This window comes from Mizuhopecten yessoensis, unplaced genomic scaffold (assembly GCF_002113885.1).
Source record: "Mizuhopecten yessoensis strain PY_sf001 unplaced genomic scaffold, ASM211388v2 scaffold3343, whole genome shotgun sequence".
Classification (NCBI taxonomy): Eukaryota; Metazoa; Mollusca; class Bivalvia; order Pectinida; family Pectinidae; genus Mizuhopecten; species Mizuhopecten yessoensis.
In genome coordinates this window covers 15,484-37,277 of record NW_018404997.1, presented here as the reverse complement: position 1 = coordinate 37,277, position 21,794 = coordinate 15,484, and the positions used below count along the sequence as shown (strand labels likewise).

The window sequence follows — 21,794 nt, the reverse complement described above, 5'->3', positions numbered from 1 at the left end:
TTAATTCCATGGCTTATCTTCTCGTTCCCATGACTTGATATCCCATTACCAAGACTTAACATCTCGTTTCAATAAATAATTATTTGGTAATAATTACTTCCGGTCACGACTAACCATCGTATATTTCCCTGTAAATGATTCAAATTACTTTATTTCTAGTTTTTTGCGACTACGTATCCTGTTATAGACAGTTTTACATGCGTCAAAATATATTATAGGAATTTGTTCTGGCTACACATGTCGGGTCGTTAGTGTTATTACCTAGATGGTGTTTTCAAAAATATCAATTGTACTGAAGTAAGAGGAAGCGAAACGAAGTAAACGACATTTATGGCAATTGTATAATGTAGAAGACTGCATGCTTCTGTGAGAATAAGTACTTTGATCCATTTTGTCAACAGTTTGTCATGTTGAAGCATGCAGGTACGTATACAGAGAACAATATATAAATACCAACATTCAACTACTTTTGTTATAGTACATATAATATGTTTAATGTTTGATGCAAAGCTATGTATTCATGATGCTTCAGTAAAGTCAGATTCCTATGTGTGAAATGTCCAATACCAATTAACCTTGTCTACATCATAAAGAACAAAGGCTTCTTTTCTTTTCTAAATTTTAATATTTAGTTACAGAAATGGAACAGAAGAGTTCTGCTCCTGACATTTTGTTAAAAGACTGCACCAGGAATGTTAAGTATACATAATTAGAGGCAAACTAAGCAGGAAATGTCTCAAAATGATTAAAAATATATCAACAATTCAAATTTGAAGCTTATATCCATAGAAATTACTGTATAGTGGAAATAGTGTCCAATGACTTTACATGAACAATGTACTAAAGAACGTCAATTTATTGTTGTCTGTTCGTCAACCAACGTGAAGTGCCCATTGCATAACTTCTATGTTGACCAGAAGGTTCAGGAAGGTTTTTTTCTGTCATATTTATCGCTCATTACACGCAGTGATCTACATTACAATTTGATGTCACCTTGAATAGCAGTAGCTGATCGACATATCCTGCGCTCCTCAGAAGATATGTAGATCAGCTACTGCTATTCATTGCTGCAATGTACATGAACAAAAATCCATTCAATTCATATATTTACGTTTCGATTAACTACAATAAAAAAAGTTGCAACACTTTTTGTAAATTCAATATTTTTGATATCAGTATCGGACAGAAAACCATAAAAAAGGAACAGGCAGAACTCCAACCTACACACAAACGTCAAAGGTTCGACTTGCGCCGATCAGCTGATTTGTTAAAACGAGAAAAATATCTATTATCTCATAATAAACAACGCTTGATATTCCTTTCATTTTTGAAAGTTGACCTTATTTCATGTATTTTTTTGCATTTAACGCCGCAAATGATATATTTAGTAAAAATTATGTCCGCACTATTTCAAACAACGGTCACCATAGTAACCATCCAGGGCATTCGTCGGTCGAGCATCCGTCGGCTGTGTACATCCGTGGAATGTGATGTTTGCCAGAAATCCTGCTAAGGTAAATGAAGATATGTTGGTGGATGAAGTGCCCTGTGTCATTACAAAGTTCTCTGATGTACTAGTTGATGTCACGGTGACTACCCAGCCAGACGTTTGGGTGTTCGAAAGTTCGTGACCCAGATCGCGGGGAATCGATGGCGAATCGACATTACACATTTGTGCGATGTCCCGCGATGGAGTAGCCGAGATAATGTGAGGCACTTGTGATACCCGTAAGTGTTCTGGATTACCGTCTGAGTGCATAGGTACTGGATGAACAGTTTTTCAGCGGCCGAATCCGTTTTTGATATCAACAATTGCAGCATTGCCACAGGACAGTGCCAGTGGAATGAACCAGTGGAATACATGCGTTTTGTTGGGCCTTCACTACAGTAGAGGAAAACCCACCCTGATAAAAAAAATGTCTTATGATTGATTGTGGCATAGCTCGTCTGAAATAAATTCAAAAAAATTAACTCGCAGTTGTTCGTGGAACTCAAGTCTCTTGGTCACAAAATGGATAGCCAGGTTGTACCATGCGTTCTGTCGTAGGATGTAAGGGGAGAAACCCCCCCCCCCCCCCTTGGAGGTAAGTTGATATTTGTGTTAAATGTAGGGGCGATACAATTTCCTTGTGTGCCGTTGGACGAGCCACCTCAGTCCTCGTACGCTCCTTTAACAGACCGTCTGGTGTACGATTCGCTTTTTTGAAATTTATCCCGCGAACAATATCAATATTCCGACCTTTGTCTATTAGATGACTATTTACTGCCCCTATTATATTGATAAGTGTATTTCTATGGTATTCCTCGGCCTGGTGCGCTGGCATGTTTTCTGCCCGCTGCTTTGTGTTTTTAGGCTTCGCCTCGCAATAAAATTCCTCACTAACGCTCTCTAGGTCCAAGACTGTCCCAGAGACTTGTTGGTTCCAATCTAAATGTAAACACATATCTTCTTTCGCCTATGGATTTGGAAAAAGAGCATCATTTGTGTGATGGTTTAAATGGTTAGGTAATTGCTTTATATCAAAATTCGCAATTACTAATTCATTTTACCAGTTCTGTGTAACAGAACGAATTACACGGATCGACAAATTTAACAATTTCCAAATCTGATTTTTTAATCCATTTAACTGTTTAATAGCTGTCAACTGACATGATTTATTTACCTTGGAATAATTTCAATCCCCAGATTGTATTTCTCTTAGTTGCGGCAGATTGGTTGGCCCTTTCTAGCATTTTCTGTTTCTCAGCAGAAATAGATTTAGTAATAGTACAATGGTGCACCATTTATGATTTTTGTAATGTTTATTATTATTTCTCGAGAAGGGGAGATAACTATTCTCAGAAACGGTACTATGCGTAGTAATATGAATTGGTCATTGTGTGTGAAATTAGCTGACTGGTTGCACGATAGATCTTTGTATTCATAGTGTATTCATATTATAATGGCAGTTGTTTTCAGTTGGTAGATTCATATACAGAACAAACATCAAGAATGTAAACATAACAGTATGATACAAGCAAGCAATGCATTGACGTGCAGGCATTTGTAAAATTTATATCGGTACATGAGAAAACTGGCAAAGATGAACGGAACACGGACACATGTGATTGCACATGTACAATTTAGTTACACAAGAATTATGCTGAAATGATTTACACAATGGCATACACAATGCAAAAAATATAAAAAAATATATTGATAACATCAACATTGAACACATTCATTTGTCATGTTCTTTCCAATAAAAATGAAAAAAAATAAAGCATTAATATTAGCATATAGCAAAAAAAGAAAGAAAATTACATAAAATTGCACAATCTATTAAACAAAAAGCCCATACGACCTGTATCGCTCATTCATGCTTCTCTGAAATGATAGGAAAATTAATAATTTTCTATGAATTCGTGATCATGGTGTCTGTCTAGAATTTCCTATTGAGTCAAACTAATATTGTTTGGTGAGTGTGATGGCGGGATAATTTATTTGTAGAAATTTGTAGGACGATTGTATACTTGAAGTAAGACATGGCGATTTATTCAGATTTCATTTGGTAGGTATCTAAATTCTTTGTAAACAGTTGTTTGAATTTTTTGAACACCTTTTTTGACATTTGTAACCTGGGGTGTAGATCAAAGTTGTCTGTTACTCTATGTCATGATCTTAATGTTATTATGATAGTAGTCAGACATGATTACGAACGTCAAATGTTGCGCCTTGGCTTTAGCTCCCAGGCATTTCATTCAAGATGAAATGACATGCCATAAAATAATTCATGTTAGAAACAAATCAAATATAATTGCATTTTGTTTTTACAAAACTCTTTTAAAAACATATATACAATTGTGATAGTTCTATTGTACATATAATCGATTTGATGGTCATTTGATTATTATAAACGTAGTAGCCATATGAAAACGGATGTAACATCCATTACATTCCTGAGTAAGTAAACTTGTATAACATAATTGTGTTATTTTGCTTATGTCTTTAAATACACATTGTTACAATTGTTGTTTACTTACTTTATGTTCAACAATAACTCATATAAACAATTTTGCAATAGTATGGAATCCAAAAGTAACTGTATATAAACCTTATTTACAATAAATCACAAGAAATATATGAAACACAGTATAATATTGCGCTTGCTGTTTTAGTCGAAACGTCTGAAGCTGCTCGTTCAAATGCATGTTTTGGAGTAATGCTAATTCATAGAACTTTCGACATTGATATCAACCATGGATCTTAATTTTCACTTTGCATGTACAGGTATTTGTCCAACATTTTACTTATGTCCTAGTGAGGATTTCAAAGATGTATTCCTTTAAACACGTTAACCAATATTCTTATTTATGAACTTTCCCTATCGTAATGATATATAATAGGTATACTGTAAAATCATAAGTTTTCGTGGGAGGTTAAATTTCGTTTATTTCGTAGATAACAGAAATCCACTAAAACATAAATTTGATATGATAAATTCAGCAATCAACGAATTATAATGTCCTTGAAACACGAAATGTAAGTCCCACGAAAATAAATGATTCTACAGTAGTCACGAATGTAAAATGCTGATGGATTATAAATTAATTTAATTGAAGCAAGAAGTTAAAACAGCTAGACCTCTTGTGTTGCTTTTCTTCTGTATTACAAATATTCCATTTAATGCACTCATGTGATGTCCACGCTGGTGAATTTCGTGTGTTACTACAATGAAGAACTGTATTTATATGGTCTTCTGTTCAGTTTATAAATATGTCAGCTGAATCCAATACTACACCGTATGAACAGAGTGCTTGCTGTTCAATTGACGTAAACATCGGTAGAATCCAGGTATTGTCCCAAGATCTTGTAGCAGTACTGGTATTGTTTCTAAAGCATAACGAAAATACCGTTACTATTTAAGTTTTCCTGGAAGGTATTGTTTATTTACATGTAATGTCAATAGCTACATGCAATGATAAAGATACGAGTGATCGAATACTATTGAAATTAATATCGATTATATGAACTTAATGAACGTTACATGTATGATTTTCTTTTATAAACATACCACATCTTTCAGTGCCTCTGGCCTTCGTTTTTTCAACTGTCGTGCTGTTTGGAATATGTCCACGTCATCGTCCATTTTCATTTGATCCCTGATGTTCGATATACAACAGAACAACCCACTCTGTGTGCATCCGTCCCTATAGTAATATTGTAGAAATCAAGTTATAACATTAAAACAGGAAGTGTCTGTGGAAGATAATTGGAATTATTAATTCCAAAATAAAAAAATGCTTCAACGATACCAATGCTTTAACAAATGAGTCCAATATATCATAGTTATGTATCATAAACTGTATCGTTATGCACTTGTTTGTGAATACAATTGGCAAATTTAATGATCCCAATGATATGATATCATTTGGAAGAATATCATATGCTATTTTGTGATGTGAGTATTGATTTTTTATAATCATGCTTATTAATGTTCCTTTCGATATCATTGTTTCCCTGAATATGACATTGTTTGGATTTGACCAAGGTTTAGAAGGCGAGTGTCGTTGATGAAGCAATAAACAGCGACGAAACAATTGGTCTTATTTTGCTTCTCTTTTTTAAAACGTTCTTAACATTTTGTCTTTTTTATCAATTTAGAGTTCAAATTACAGTTATGTTTATAAATTGGAATTCTTTTATTTCCTTAGGAATGAGCCAAAACACTAATCTTACCGACACATAACGATAACAGGCTTGGTATTGTCTGACCTCCGGCGGCTGTCTAACTGTTCCAGGAGTAGTAGAAGAGATGAGTCGGAGGGAGGCGACAAGGATTCTGATGACCACTGTTTCATGGTGAATATTCTGACTGTTGCTTCACTGCTGTTGCTCTGGTATGTTTTGAAAAATCCGTGAAGTAAATATTGATCAATAGGAAAACGAAATCAAGGCCGCCCCATAATCACAAAACATAATGAGTTACATGGAACGATAACGTATTTTTTATCATCATATTAAATTGAAGTGAAGTCTCAATGTTTAAATGTACCGAAAATAACAATTGAATATGAAATAGAAAAATAAGACAGTATTTCTATTTGGATTTAAGATCTTAAATTAAAGTCGTTATCAGGTTCTTGTGAAGGGTATTAGACAATAAATATTTCGCAAGCATGTTAATACAGGTAATGTTTTGACCAGTGAACAGTATCATCAATATCTACTTCATATCATCTGCAAAGTCATAACATACACTAGAATCATGTGTATTCTGGTTATATATTGGTAAGACGACACTAGGGCCAGGCAACCGAATATGCATCATGATATTGTGCAGTGTTAATCCGAATATAAACTCATTGAAGCTTTTCGGTAACTGAAGTACGCAAACGCATTATATGCGTGTGAACCAATATAAAGGAACGTAAAGGTGCGATCAGCGTTCAGTATCATTTAAAATACGTAGTTATTAGATAACTCAAACAAATGAAGCATCTAAAACAAGTGTACATTGTACGTACATGTATATATTTTATTCTTCGATAAACATATTGATTTAGAAAGTCATTTACGATAAACAACTTTATTTCGATTTACATAACACATATAAATATCAATAAGGGTCTCCGAAGTAACTGCATAAGGAAATATATCTCCACCTGTATATACATTAATATTGAACAACAAGATTCGAGAAATACGAATACGATCATTAAGATTGAACGTTTTTTAACATATGAATAAATATCGTTGACGATTTATAATGCGACTGGAATGATTTTTCCATATAAAACAATATGTTATTTCACATTTCGAGAACTATATCACGGTGCTATTTATCAATGTTAAACATTTTACAATTGCATTGCATTTTAGTCTATACTTATCAATTGTGTACTTTCGTCGAGGTCAATACGTTGCTATATGGATCTGATAGAGTGATATCGACTCAGTCCGAGGTCCATATTACACTATCAAGCACGTATAGATCAAGACCATGGTCCTTAATATTTACATTAGAAATCATGTCATTAGATAACATGAGTTATTTGATATCCAAATAAAAAGAATGATATAAATTGCAATCATGACTTAATTATTATCAAGGAATTCAACAACTTGCTTATTTTTTAACAGAAATGCAATACCATTTTTCAAATAAACTCTAACAAAATAGATATCTTTGGAAAAGAAAGAAACCAAATTGAAGAAAAATGTAACAAATATACATATTTATTACATGGAAATATCTCGATATTTTGGAAATATGTGTGTTTATGAACACGTGCAAGAAAAAATAAAATGCCGTCAGTATGCCATCTTGCATATATCGGCGAATCCGGGTCAAACGATTAGCTATTTAGAATAAAAGAAAATCAGACCATATGTAATGTGTATTACTATACAAAAGATATCCGCTTGTACGAGATATTAACGTAAAATAAAATTTATTACAAGCAGAATTAATATAATATTCTAAATATGGCGGAACAAATACCAACCTCGCCAGTTACTTGATAATCAAGAATTGTCAAATCATCGCTGGTGAACCGCTCGTCCACTGTTCTAAACGAGAAAGCTGCTGATGTTGTCGAGTCGTTTTCCCCCAACCAACACTCCTGTAAGAGTAACGCAGAATTTTAGCTTTGTGAAAGACAGAAGGAGCAAAATGAATTATTTAGCTGTAATTATGAAGAAAATGATAACTACAAAAAGTCTTTAAAACCTATTAGACATAATGTTTTAATATTACCTCAGACGGTTGTCCTAGAACTACGATGTTCTCACAGCTGTAGTCACACACCATCGTCCAGAAGTCATCTACCGTGTCCTTTAGAGGAAACTGTGTCATCAGGTACCCAGACTTTGATGTGTGAGACTTAACAAAATAATGATTCGTTTTGTAATAAAATTGAAAAAAAGAAGTGTATCAACGATATGGTAATCATATACAAAAAATATGAAAAATGAATACCATGTCAAAATATGAGTGGTTAAAATGGATTTCAGATTTACAGCATATTACCTGTATCAGAATTGCATTGATGTAATCAGTCCTATTGGATGGTTGTGATTGCAGAAAGGCTCGGAACTTGTCCACTAAAAAAACACAAACAAACAAACAAACAAACAAACATTACATTCAAATAAAATTGACATGTTTACAGATAAAACACGTACAATTTTCATGTTTTTTTTTAAATAAGCACTTCATGAGTCATCTTTTCTTTCAGGATAATATTATTTACCTGCTAAAATGTCCATACTGCGATTCTTGTCCTCATTTACTTTCAGCAATGCCGCTTTATAGGAACTCGGGGTGTAACTTGGATTGAACGTTTGCAATGCCTGCAGTAGCAAAACGAATAACATTGTATATCAGCTTCATACACAATTACAACCAATTAATAAAACGATATCATTGATGTCACATTGATTGTCATCAAACATGAATGCTTCAATCTCTAAAATCATTCCTTAGTGACAGGATAAAAACTATTAACAATTTAATTTGAGTTGTTATTTTTACCTTAAACTCCTGATGGATCTTTGTCTGATTAGCAGGTTTGTTTTTAGGACACTTCGCTGCCAAGACAGCAGGGAAGTTCATCCGGAGGATGTGTGATTCTTGTAAATTGAATCCTTCCACAAGTAATTCGTGCAGGGCAATATATTGTTCCTGAATTGAAAAATATGAGATTACTATTTTTTTTAATGAGTGACACATATCCTTGTTTGATTTCAATGGATATTGATCGCTTGTCTGTTTTAGGAAACGGAAACACACACTCTATCGATAACAAATAGTTTTTATCATGTAATGATTCGACGGAGGAAGCAATAAAATCGGTTGTCGTTTTCGATGTTTTGTGTTGACATGGTGTAATAAGTCTAACGACGGGAGACTTGGTCAACAGCTCCAATTTATTGTTGCTTACAGACTCTTTGAAATGGATTAAGCGATTTTAACCAAAAATACAAACAAGAATATCTAAATTGTAATTTCAAAGGATCTATTCTTCTACATAACTACATCATACTGTACGTTTGATATAACTATTCTCTTGCCAGACACCGTAAGAAATCAAAATGTTAAATAAATGTTTTGCGAATTATCCTTTATTAGCACCTACATAGTTTTGGATCATGTTCATTCTATCCTTCCGCATGGTCTTGACGTATCTTGGAATATCCACTTGTCCTGTTTTCTTGCCATATGAGAGAAGTGCATCCAAGCCTATGAAAGTTCCCGTTCTACCTAAACCAGCACTGCAAAATAATGTCAAATGATTAAGTATCGATTCAGTTTATACATATCATACTTTATACCGAGAATATTTTGCCCTATCAAACTTAAGCCCTTCGCGGATCAAATTACTCTTCGCCCAACGTTAGCTTCACCCTCCACATTCAATAACTTTAATTATTATGTTGTCTGTTTATTATCTGCTGTAATAAAAATGCCCTAATTTGGGGGAAAGGTAAGTGTGGAACAGCGGTGAAATATTCCCGGTAAAGAGTAAGTATACACAAGTCATTCATCAATGTCTGTGGATATCAATTACATATAAACTAGTTATCATAGACAAAGGAATAGAACAGTAAAATAGTTGTTAATTAGTGGTGCTTGTAAACATAGTTTTTTTTACTTTGATATCCAAACATTGTTTAGGTCTGTGCTGATATACCTGCAATGTACCACCATCTGCCCTGTCAGCTGTGTCTCGAATGACGTCACACGGCGATGGAAAAGGACGAGTTCCAGGGTGTCAGGAGTTCCATGATCTGGCCACGTGGTGAAGTGGAACTGTTGGACAAGGCGCTCCTCTTTTGTCTACAGACGAATGGAGATTAGAAATTATACGATGCATATTTGTTAGTTGGTTTGTTAAGTTAACCCATCTACAAATATCAATAGCTAAGGTAATCAAATGTATTATATTGAACTTAAAAGAAACAAAATGAGACATCAAATTTAATCTAAAAGACAGAAATATTATTCGATAATGGCATGCTTTGCTTTAGAACTCCGTTTCCTTATCAAACGATCTGAAAGGACTAATATACAATTTACGAACTTTGTATTGCTGAACATACGGGACATAGTTCAAATGTGATTAACCGCCAAGTTTTAAAAAGCAACACTGTAAGATTTAGAAAGATATGGTACACCACAGCGCTAAAATAAGAGTATGGATTTGGTGCCTATAAGTCAAAGCAGTGTACTTTCTTATTGATTTTAATCCAAATCAATAAAGCGGTTTAGGATCAAAGGGATTTCAATACAAACTCCTCATATGCACGACTGTGAATGAAAATGACTCACGTGTCTCTATGGGGATTTAATAAGACATCTCTGTCAACTTGAAACGATTCTAAAAAGCGAAAAGTTAAACTCTTTTTACATATTAAGTATTTTTTAAGAGAAATCACCAATGAAACAAAACAACAGTTTGTTGATACAAAAAGTCCAATTGGAGGGATACCTTCTTTTTGACAATCGAAATATCTCGGATGACATAGAATGCATAGGTCCTCTCTTTGTCCAGTTTGAGCTGAAATGTCGGTGTGGAAAGAGGTTCCCCTTCATCTGGCCAGTATTTGTGACATTTCACCTACATAAAAAATGGAACGTACTTATGCTCAGGATAAAACATAGTTGTGTGCATTTAGTAAGATACATGCGCAAGTAGTTATACGACTGTATTGTTGTTTGGTTGCTAAATAAGGAAGTGCACATGGGTTATATTATGCATTATATCCTTTTCATAGAGTCTGTTTATGGTCTTATTAACCGCGGACAACTTAACTTCGATAAAATAATTTATCGACCTAAATCAAAATGTATTATGATTTTAAATATCAAAGAATTTAACTGCAAATGCTGCTATACATATTATTTTTTTCATCATGAAGCACAACAAGATAAAAAATGTATTGGTACATGACACAGTTCCAGACAATCAAGAAGTGTATAAAATATATTTTTATTATAATATAAATGTAAACCTACAATGCCTCCTTCCATGATATTCGTCAGCATTACAATCTTCCCTGCGCTAACCTGCCAAACCATTCTCCAAAAGTCGTCCAGGGTATTAGGCTTTGGTCCTGAGTTGACAAAATATCCACTATAGCATACCTCAAACGATCAATTGATTAATCCACGTCAGTGCTTAATAAAAAAAGCCAGCTTGATTTATTTTCATAATACACGTATAGGGTAAAGTTAAAAATGGTATGTATACCTTGGCTGGCAATGTACTGTTTTGTTGCTTGGACACTCTAAAAAAGAAAATGTATAAAAGTGAAGACTCTTGGGGTTACATGCACAAAAAATGGAAAATATCTCAACAAACAATTTGCAAACAAAAACCCTGTTATGATGTACCAGTACAGCTAAATTTATAAACTTACATCAGAAAAAAATAATAATCAGAAAACAATGTTAATTTCTAGGTACCGATCCATTTCATGATATCAGAGTTGTCACATACATATCGATATAACGTTATATAGAAAATGTTATCATTTCTTGTTCTCAGGAGAGTCTAGTATTGTAGATTTGCAACCAAATGTACGTACATCGAGGTAATTTGCGTTTGTGTAGCTTGTATCGATATCGTTGCCAATAGTTTCCAATATGATCCTCGAATGATCATCTGCAATAGAATATTTAGATACTTTAGACACAGTGTGATGTTTCTGATATTTTTTTCTTTGCAGACCATAGAATCTATGATATAAGTCATCGCCTTGAACCATCTTAAAATAAATTATTGTGTAAAAGTAAAATAGAAGAAAAATATAGAAACAGACTCAACAATAAAGGGAAACATCAAAATTCCAATTTCATACAAGCTGAAACAAGTGATATGCGTGGACAACGTTGCATAACCATCAGCCGAAAAAAGGAGAGAGATAACCCTGGCAGCAGGATTTCACCTGTCATTAGGGTTTCAATCAAACAATGTAGGCTATTCACAAAGTATCATTGGTTTATAATTATTAACATTATAGAGCACGCTTGTTATACAACATTAAAAGGGTTATTAGAATATCAATAAAATATTGAAACGTTGTGTTTTGCTAGAGGTAATTGTATGTATTTAGCAAAATACACTTCCTTTTAATGACCACAAGAGATATGTATTTGTCTGCTAGTATCAGACAGAAAGCATCCAAGCTTAGCATAGGTAATTCTAATATATAATATGGAGATATCAAAATATGTAAGTGATGTTAATTCAAATTACGATGTAGACTTTTTTGAAATGCAGATTAAATTGATAACACTATGAAAATAAGATGTATAGTAATTTCTTTGAAAACCGTCTCCAAAGTTTGGTTTGGTAGAGACCTGGACCATTACTTACATGGGAAAGTTGTCTTGAATCTGTTCTTCGATTTGTTGGATGCCTTTTTACCAGCTTCGTGGGGATGTACTGCTCCCAATGGGAATGCCTATAAAGAAAGTTGTTTTTGAAAGAGGCAAACCAAGCAGGTAATAGTGAAAATACATCCTTGATATCAGCATGGTATGACTATACCTCTTCTGTTCTTCTTTGTTGTTGAAAATAAGCCACAGCCACCCAGTTTTAATGCAATATAATTATAAGCATCGTTATATTTCGTTACTGTTGAAAAGATCATCTTGGTCAATGTTTAAGATAAGATTATGTGAAAGATGACTCTCTTTTTAGTGGACTAAAATACAGTTAATCCACTCGATAGTGTAATCTGATTTCTAATCAATACAAGAAACAATCATGCACTCATACCTTAAATTCTTCCTGAAATGCTGCTGCTTTATCCACCATCTTGCGGTCAATAATATATCGCAGTTCATGTATAGAGACACTAGAGACAACAGCGTCCGCATTGCCAATGTTTGTATACACGGCGTCATTCTCTGTATCTATGTCAATGTCGTGCATGTTCACGTAATCAAGTCCATCTTCATTCATAGCAACTATTGGAGTTTCAGAAGAATAGAATACTTTCCATTAATTTATTTCTCTTCTTATTAAATATTAAAGTACAGCTTGCTGAGAATATGTAGTCTTACTAATGACAGTCTTACTAATGCCATTTTAGCACATTCATTTGGCACAATTTCTGATTGCTGAAAAAAACTTATACACGTGGACTTACATCAATATACTTACAATCTGTAAAATTATTATACACTAAAGATGCTACCGTATGCCGAATACATCATAGATTAAGCTCTGTTTGTTTTAATACATCAACAACTTGACTTGTGTTAACGAATTAGATAAACAATGTACAGACTTGCTTGTATTGGAACGACCAAAGCTTAAATTTTCTTAAATCTACCAATATCAAAATTGCGTATTCGCCCTACGAAGTAGACAGAATAGTTACGCCACCAAACCGTTACTTTAACGTCTTCATGACTCATAAAATCTTCAAACAATGTTTGCTGTTTTCTTGTAAAATGTTAAAAAAATGCTTAAAATAGTTCATTTTACCATGCAGGTACTGTGGCTACTTAAAATTATTTAACATGTCATTTTTTTGGTATTTTTCAGTATATCAGATCTCCTTTGAAATAAAACAAAATTTTGAAAGCAATAAAGGTAAAATTATCATCCAAGAGTGCCCATATCTGTTTGAACTGTCAGTGTTTTGACGTAAAAGTTAGGATAATGAAAACAATAATTGCGCATTATTATAATGCATTATTATAACAATAATTGCGCATTATTCTATGCGATTTCCCGTTAACTTTCGCAGACATCTACAAGATTAGGTTTTTAAAAAAAATAGTATATTGTTTTATTCGAAAATATCAACTGTTGAATATATTCACGGATAAGTCGTCTGTATTTGCGAAGTCCGTTTTCAAACTCGTGAGAAAACATACATCTATCAAAATGCATATAAATTGTACTGCAGATTCTTGATTTGAAGTCTGTTGATTTAACACAAACAAGCTGTAACAGATAAATAAATGTAACCTCTATCCTGATATATGGTCCACTATTTTTAGAACAATAACTAAACCACCGAAAATATAGGATAGCTTGTACCAGCGTGAAGTTGGTTACATTGTTTGTACCAACTAGCTCAATATTTGACTGACCCAATATTTGGCTAGTTTGATATTCAAATGCAACAAACATAATAGGTTTAATGCCGCTTTTTATCCCCTATACTACAACAAGTCATCGTCTAATGTACTGGGCACTTTTTTCGAATTTCAGCCAAAAACGTTTTTGTGTGTGTGTTAAAAGTGTCAGGTCCTATTATTACAGGTCTTATGCCGCTTTTTTACACCTAAACTACACCGAACCATCGTCGTAGGTATTCACATACAAACGGGCATCAACAATACCACATGCCAAATATACTGAGCACTTTTTCCAATTTCAGTTTTTAATCATTATTAAACATTCGGGTTATACATGTACTCATTTACTTTGTTTGTATTTCATATTGTGCACAGTTAAAATCTGCTCAGCGTTAGCGGAACGTTTTAGGATCACATGACATGAGACGCGATAGATCTTGGTGATGGATGCGGTCACCAATGCCCCTAATTAGCATTTAAATGATAGGTCCCTGCGATTGACCGCTCAAACAATTTTTTCACAATGTTTGGAAATAATAGACTCCCTATGGCGGTATGTGTACAAATGTAAGTGCATAATAAAGGCTTTGTTTGATTTCAAAACAAACCGGGATTGAACACGTACTTTGCCAGCTTTCGAAAACGTCTGTTTCCTTTGTTAAACAAAGAGTGCAAATGACCGGTTTCTCCACTCTAAACCGCTGAACGCACTAAGCCACACTGTGCCAAATCAAGTTAAGTCAGTTGAGCACCTTTAATATGAGGTAAAGTTATTGCCCTTTTGTATGCAAATACATTAAACGGTGCCCTGTTGTAGTATTGGTGTCCAAAGCGGCATAAGACCTCTAACAATGTTCCTTGAAAAAAATAATGATTTTCGACTGAAATTCGAAATTTTGCCTAGTAGACATCTTTAGTCTGGGATATCGTTGATGCTTATTTGTATGGGAATATCTTAGACGATGCCCGGATAAAAATAGAAAGAAAATTTAAAATTGGAAAAAAAAGTATTATACATCAAACAATATACATCATGATCGATATATATCGATATTTCAATTTAAATATTGCACAATTACCTCTTTTTTATTGAGTTGGTTAAAAACATCAACAGCTATAACCATGTTGTCAAATGTTTGTTGTGTAAAACAATTACATAACAAACATTTGACAACATGGTTATAGCCGTTGATGTTTTTAACCAACTCAATAAAAAAGTGGTAATTGTGCAATATTTAAATTGAAATGTCGATATATGTCGATCATGATGTATATTGTTTGATGTATCATACTGAACATTTAATGTTTAAATACAATATCAAATTGACTTATCTAAAGACGTGTTTTAATATTATTCACAACTAAGCAGGGATGAAACACACTCAAACATTTACTTTGTTTTAGTTAATAGGTACATGTACATCACACAAAAATTAACCTACCCATGCCCCTTGTTTGCTCACATGGCTGATCATATGTGTTTTGCCTTTTCAACTTAGTTGAAGAGGAATTCAATTTGTCGAACGGTTTGGCATTGTTTTCCCGTGGACTTTCTTTGTTCGACGATATTTTTTTTCTGAAAAACAAAATTATGTCATGTTTATAAGTTTTTTGTTTGTTTCCGTTGTTGTTCTTATTTAATAAAAGAAGTGTATAACTTTTGGAAATAATTGAATCATAATGATGAAGTATCTCAAATTAAACCACAAACTCATGACGATCTGATGAGAATAGTATATAATATAATTAATTTGAAGATATATCAATGAGTTTAGCTGTATGAGTAGATCAGCTGAGTAACACCTTATAAATCAAGGCATGTCCTTTGCCCGAACATTGCGCACATGTACCTTTTAAGTATGATGAAAGTTGCTATAACAACAAGAGCAATAACGGCAACTGCTCCTACTACACCACCTGCGATTGTCGCTGTTTTAACTTCTGGGGCCGACACCATCGCCTTCTCTGAAATATATAAAAGAATGTTGTCTTATTTTTTTATGATCCAAAGCCGACACATCGCCTTCCCCTAACATGTATCAAAACTAATGTTTTACTATTGTTTTCAAGGCCGACACAATCACCTTCCCGGAAATGTATAAAAGATTGTTGCGCTCATTTTTATGATCCATTTTATTTTTTCGGCCATTGGACGATTTGAAATAGTTAATTCAGTATACTGTAATATCTGAAACCATCCTTGGGCATGTCTATATTTACGTGAAAGGCAAGTTTCTCCTTCCCAGCCATCGCTACATTTACACGTCCCGTTTGTCATACCACACGACACACCAATGCATTGACCACATTTCTCCTTACATTTGAGTCCATAGTACCCATTGGTACAAGCTGTAATTACAAAAGTACAAATAGCTTATTGCTTATGGAACTACAATATGTAAAATGCAATATTGAATAACAAATTCAGTTTTAACAGTTGACATAGTTATATTACCCTCAAGTGTTCAGAAAAGAAATGTTGTCAGTGAAATATGAAGTACAAATACGAATCAAGGAAGCATATATTTTAAAGTTTTAAAATGCAATTAGCTCACGCAGAAAACCAAATGAATAAATATATTGATAAATATTTACGATAACTATGGGCCAAATAAATTCTACCAACATATATAAAATAATCTGCTAGCAGGCACAGTCACATTGCAATGCTAGGTGATCACTAGAATCGTGGAGAATAATCCTGATGCTTGCCGTTTGAACTAATATCATAACTGTTTTCAATAATGGACATAGGTTAAAGATAATACCTGAACACTCTCCACTATTTCTGTCACAAATTGAGTCTTTACAGTTATTAGGACATGGTTGGTTACACTCAGTTGTATAGGATCCAGGTATACATTCTAAAACAATAAAATTAATGATTGTATTTAATGAAAGTATCGTCGATTTATCCAGAGTTTGTGATTATATCTTTACTGATATAGAAAAATAAGCTAAACTTTATGAAAAACAACCTTACATCAATTAGCAACGTTCTTGAAGATATTAAATATTCACTAGAAAGCATTAAGTAAGTATCATGTCAAAGTTTAGAAAATACCGTGTCAAGGTTCAATGTTATTGATCGCATGAAACAGAATTTTACGTTTATGTATACTATATTCACCTTCACAGATACCAGTATCCTGACTGCACATATTGTCTTTGCAATTGATTGGACACGGTTGTTGACACATGTTGCCATGGTATCCTGAATCACATCCTGAAAATACCAATTGTGTGCAAAGAATAATAAACGAAACAAGTACAACATAACTCACAAAGCTCTATGCTGAATGAGTTTGTAAACATATATGCATATGCAATAGAGGATTACACTCTTTAGTAATGATATAAGTATAAGTGTATTTTTTAGCAAAAACCTCCCTAAAATAAAAAAAAACTAAGCGTACGTTATAAGGAATATTTACCGATATATCTGTTTTCATTATCATTTAAGTTCAAATGTAAAATTTGAGCTTGACGTACGGTTTAACCTTGATTTACATTTGTTAACACGAGTTTACAGTTGTAAAGATTAAAAATATGATTTTATACATTTAGCTGATAAGTTAGACAAACTGAACAAATATGAGCATAAGAAACAAGCAGATTGATTAATTGTATATCACCCATAGTGTGAATAGGAATAACTATACGTGTACATCACATATATGAGAGTCTTAGACTTGTTCAATATTCAATTATCTAACGAAAAGTATGTTCAATACTATGATATCCCTGTATTACAGGTACCGTTGTCCTGGGAACATGTGTTGTTTTTACAATTGGCTGGACAGGTCTGATTACACATGTTGCCATGGTATCCTGAATCACATCCTGAAAATACCAATTGTGTGCAAAGAATAATAAACGAAACAAGTACAACATAATTCACAAAGCTCCATGCTGACTGAGTGTGAAAACATATATGGATATGCGATAGACGTTTACACTCTTTGGTCATCATATAAGTACATGCATAAGTGCATCTTAGTTCTTGTTCAATATTTAAATATCTAACGAAAAGCATGTTTAATCAATATTGTAATATACCTGTTGTACAGAAACCGTTGTCCTGGGAACATGTGTTGTTTTTACAGTTTGCTGGACAGGTCTGATTACATATTGCCATGTAATCAAACAAGACAGTCTGTAATTGTTAACCAATTGTTTGGAATTCATTTTGATTAAATTTTCGTTTTCTTTCAAGGAATGAAATCTTTATTAATTTTGTCTTTTTAAGACAACCATAAAAAATGAATACTTCGATACCTGATTAACTTGAGATTTTTATGTACAAACATTGGTGTAAAAAGGATGTTTTCTTAATAAAACATCTCTTAGAAAATAATAATTTCTTATCTCATGAACACCTCTGTGAGAAATATGACATAAATATAAATCTTATAGAGTATTATGGTGTTTTGAATGCCACTCCTAGGTAATGGAAATCTATTTTACTTCAAGAAAATGAGCAGATTGAGGAAAAACAATGTAATTTTTCTAAATATTTAAAGAAACATGAAAAGATAATAAAGTACTTTTAAAATTATATACTTAAATTTGTTACTGAATTACCAATGACAAGGCAATTTTTAGACAAAACCGTATCAAGGTTCAATGTTATTGATCGAATGAAATAGAATTACACGTAACGGGAACTATATTCACCATCACAGATACCAGTATCCTGGCTGCACATATTGTCTTTGCAATTGATTGGACACGGTTGTTGACACATGTTGCCATGGTATCCTGAATCACATCCTGAAAGTACCAACTGAGTGTAAAGAATAATAAACGAAACAAGTACAACATAATTCACAAAGCTCAATGATGAATGAGTTTGTAAACATATGTGCGATGGAGGATTACACTCTTTGGTCATGATATAAGTACATGTACACGTATAAGTGTATTTTGGTTCTTAAAAAAATATCTAACGAAAAGTAAGTTTAATCAATATTATGATATACATGTACCTGTAATACAGAAACCGTTTTCCTGGGAACATGTGTTGTTGTTACAGTTGCCTGGACAGGGTTGATTACACATATTACCATGGAATCCAACAAGACAGTCTGTAATGGATAACCAATTATTTTAAATTCATTTTGATAAAATTTCCCTTTTTCTCAAAGAATTAAATCTTTATTAATTTTGTCTTTTTAAGGCAAACATGAAAGATGGATACCTGAATAATTTATTAACTTGAAATGTTCTAATATAAGAGAATATACATAAATATGAAACACTGACAAATGAATGCTTTTAATTTATATTAAAACAATCATAAATCACGTTTTCCAATTTAACTTATCACATGTTGGTCGGAATGGAAGCAGACAATACGGTTATTTAATTGGAATGAAACCAAAGTCCCCCCCCCCCCCTCAAACAAAACCTATCACTATAGCAATGCAAGAGCTACAACTGATTGACCAATTATTGTCATATGCTATCAATAGCCAATCAGTTTTGTTTTCAAACTGAAAGGGACAAGTTCTGAAGTGTTTCAATAACCGAGTACGGCTTTGCCAGGGAATGACTTGTACAATGAAATATAGAATACTCGAGCGATAACGAGGCTGTACCACACCATCATTTTCGTTAAATCAACAATGGTAACCTCAGTAAAAGGTTTATTCCCACTGGACGACGTATGCATTACATGTCCTATGGAAATTTCCAAAACAATCAAGGAGATATGTTTTAAATTAAGCGAGGGAAAAAATAAAAAATGCAACATTTAATATTATATGATTGCTTACATATTTGTTCCAAAGAATATCACTGACACGGTGTTCCTTACATCGCCATTGCGAAACATTCTTATACAATTCAAATTCGAATTCAATTGATGTTATTTCGATGAAAAAGAAACAATTTATCAAATATCAATTCATTATAAATTCAACAATGATTATCGACACATTTCACAGTCATACAGAGCAATATGATAGTCTAGGAAAGATGAAAATATGTTGCCCTGACATTATGGTTGGGCAATATAAGGTTACGAACAGATTATAGATCTCGTCTGAACCCTATAAACATTGAAACATTTTATAAAACCTATTTCCCGGCTGACGATTTAACTGCTTTTAGCCATTTTTTTGTATTATGAGAAAGACATATTATGAGAAAGGTCGGTATTATAAGAATATTTTAAGGCTAGTTTAATATTTAATACGATGTTTAGTTTCTCAATAACAGTATTTTTATTGTTAATAACGTCATGGTGTATTGGTAATTTCAGCATAGCTACTTTTTGTAGTTTATAATTTAGTTTAGTTATATATTAAAACTGACATTATCATGTACCGTTAATCTGAAATGAGAGATAATATATGATAAAAAAGCAATCAAATCATGATATTGTAGTTACATGTAAGTCCATCCTACCTTTTCCTTCAAATTCCCCTGTTTTGGTTAAATTAAAAAAAATGCTTAAAGAAAGTATAGCATTGATGACGTACATGCACACACTCTGCTATATTGGTCACATATTTTGTCTTGACAGTTGTCTGGACATGATTGGTCACACTGGCTGCCATGGTACCCATCGACGCAAGCTGAAAAACATCATACATAACTTTGTCTGATTATATTGTTAAAATATTATTTGAATATGTTATTTATAAGAAAATATATATTTGTGAACGTGCATCTGTATAAGAGTATCAACAAAAGGAGTTTTCTCTATATTCAACATATACATGTAAAGCTTAATCAGAATATTTGTACTGGAAATGAAAAGTTTATTATATTAATCTCAGCATACTCTATTTACCTATTCGCTCTGTGCTATTTGGTTGGTACGATTTATAGCTATTTAAATTTAAAATTGCTTTATGAAATCGAGAAACAATTGGAAGAGGATGTAAACAAGGCACGAATTATATAGCCATCCGAGATCAGCATCTAAAACCAATTCTGCATGAAAGGTAAAAAAACCCAGCTAACGTCACGATACCCAACGCGACACTTTTTTTTAGATAAATATCAATGTACCTCATACCATATCATCATTTCCAAAAATGGTCGTTTATTTTTCATCAACAGATACCGTCCACTTTTCATTTCTATTACAAGTTGGTATTTCCGACGTGTCAATACATGTATCAACAGAAAATTATACATAGTTTAAAGATGAGTCAAAGGGGGTTCAAAATTTCGCTTTCAGTGATTATTTTAATCTTTTAATTGTCCATGTAATGATAATCAACAGCCAATAAAGCTTTTATATAGTATCATCAAGGGAAAAGTGCATACATAAAAGTACTTTTTTGGATTGCATGACAGTTTCTTTGGCCGTTTACACTGTCCCGTTTGTGTACCGTCCCGTTTTAGATACTCGCCAGTTTTGGGTATTGTGACGTAACAGTAATAATATTATGTAGTACATCTAATTTGACTCGGCGATTGATGCACGTCTTGATTAGCCTTTGTATCAACAGTTTTTAATGCAAAATAGTTATTATTAATTACAGAAAGATTAAATTATAATTACAGCATACTTTGCGGTAATGACATTACGTCATTTTGAGCTGGATATAATGTTATACAAAAATAATATAATGGTATATAGGCTAATCTAATATACACTAATCTTCAAGCTAATTAGCACTAAAGATGTAAGACTACCGTGATATTATACATAGTTGTTTCAAGGTAATGCTACCTATTCATGTTTACTGTTTG

General features: G+C 33.0%; 1 protein-coding gene across 2 annotated transcripts in view; it reads right to left on the bottom strand.

Annotated features, from left to right (window-relative positions):
- Positions 1-1,125: 1,125 nt before the first annotated feature.
- The window catches only part of LOC110447402 (receptor-type tyrosine-protein phosphatase alpha-like), a 24,581-nt gene continuing 3,912 nt past the window's right edge, over positions 1,126-21,794 (bottom strand). Inside the window, exons 4-28 of one of the 2 annotated variants that reach the window (XM_021493066.1) lie at positions 20,570-20,665; positions 19,073-19,171; positions 18,762-18,857; positions 17,829-17,927; positions 17,215-17,310; positions 16,853-16,948; positions 16,305-16,433; positions 15,935-16,049; positions 15,527-15,660; positions 12,769-12,959; positions 12,364-12,451; positions 11,573-11,649; positions 11,236-11,272; positions 11,001-11,098; positions 10,474-10,602; positions 9,676-9,821; positions 9,121-9,256; positions 8,517-8,666; positions 8,236-8,335; positions 8,013-8,086; positions 7,740-7,865; positions 7,489-7,605; positions 5,720-5,877; positions 5,055-5,190; positions 1,126-4,873 (exon numbers count right to left, since the gene is read on the bottom strand). In XM_021493066.1, the coding sequence (XP_021348741.1) occupies positions 4,805-4,873; positions 5,055-5,190; positions 5,720-5,877; positions 7,489-7,605; positions 7,740-7,865; positions 8,013-8,086; positions 8,236-8,335; positions 8,517-8,666; positions 9,121-9,256; positions 9,676-9,821; positions 10,474-10,602; positions 11,001-11,098; positions 11,236-11,272; positions 11,573-11,649; positions 12,364-12,451; positions 12,769-12,959; positions 15,527-15,660; positions 15,935-16,049; positions 16,305-16,433; positions 16,853-16,948; positions 17,215-17,310; positions 17,829-17,927; positions 18,762-18,857; positions 19,073-19,171; positions 20,570-20,665 (2,792 nt within the window). In that variant the 3' untranslated portion in view covers positions 1,126-4,804. The remainder of the gene's footprint in view (positions 4,874-5,054; positions 5,191-5,719; positions 5,878-7,488; positions 7,606-7,739; positions 7,866-8,012; positions 8,087-8,235; positions 8,336-8,516; positions 8,667-9,120; positions 9,257-9,675; positions 9,822-10,473; positions 10,603-11,000; positions 11,099-11,235; positions 11,273-11,572; positions 11,650-12,363; positions 12,452-12,768; positions 12,960-15,526; positions 15,661-15,934; positions 16,050-16,304; positions 16,434-16,852; positions 16,949-17,214; positions 17,311-17,828; positions 17,928-18,761; positions 18,858-19,072; positions 19,172-20,569; positions 20,666-21,794) is intronic. The other variant, XM_021493067.1, reaches the window with a different exon arrangement.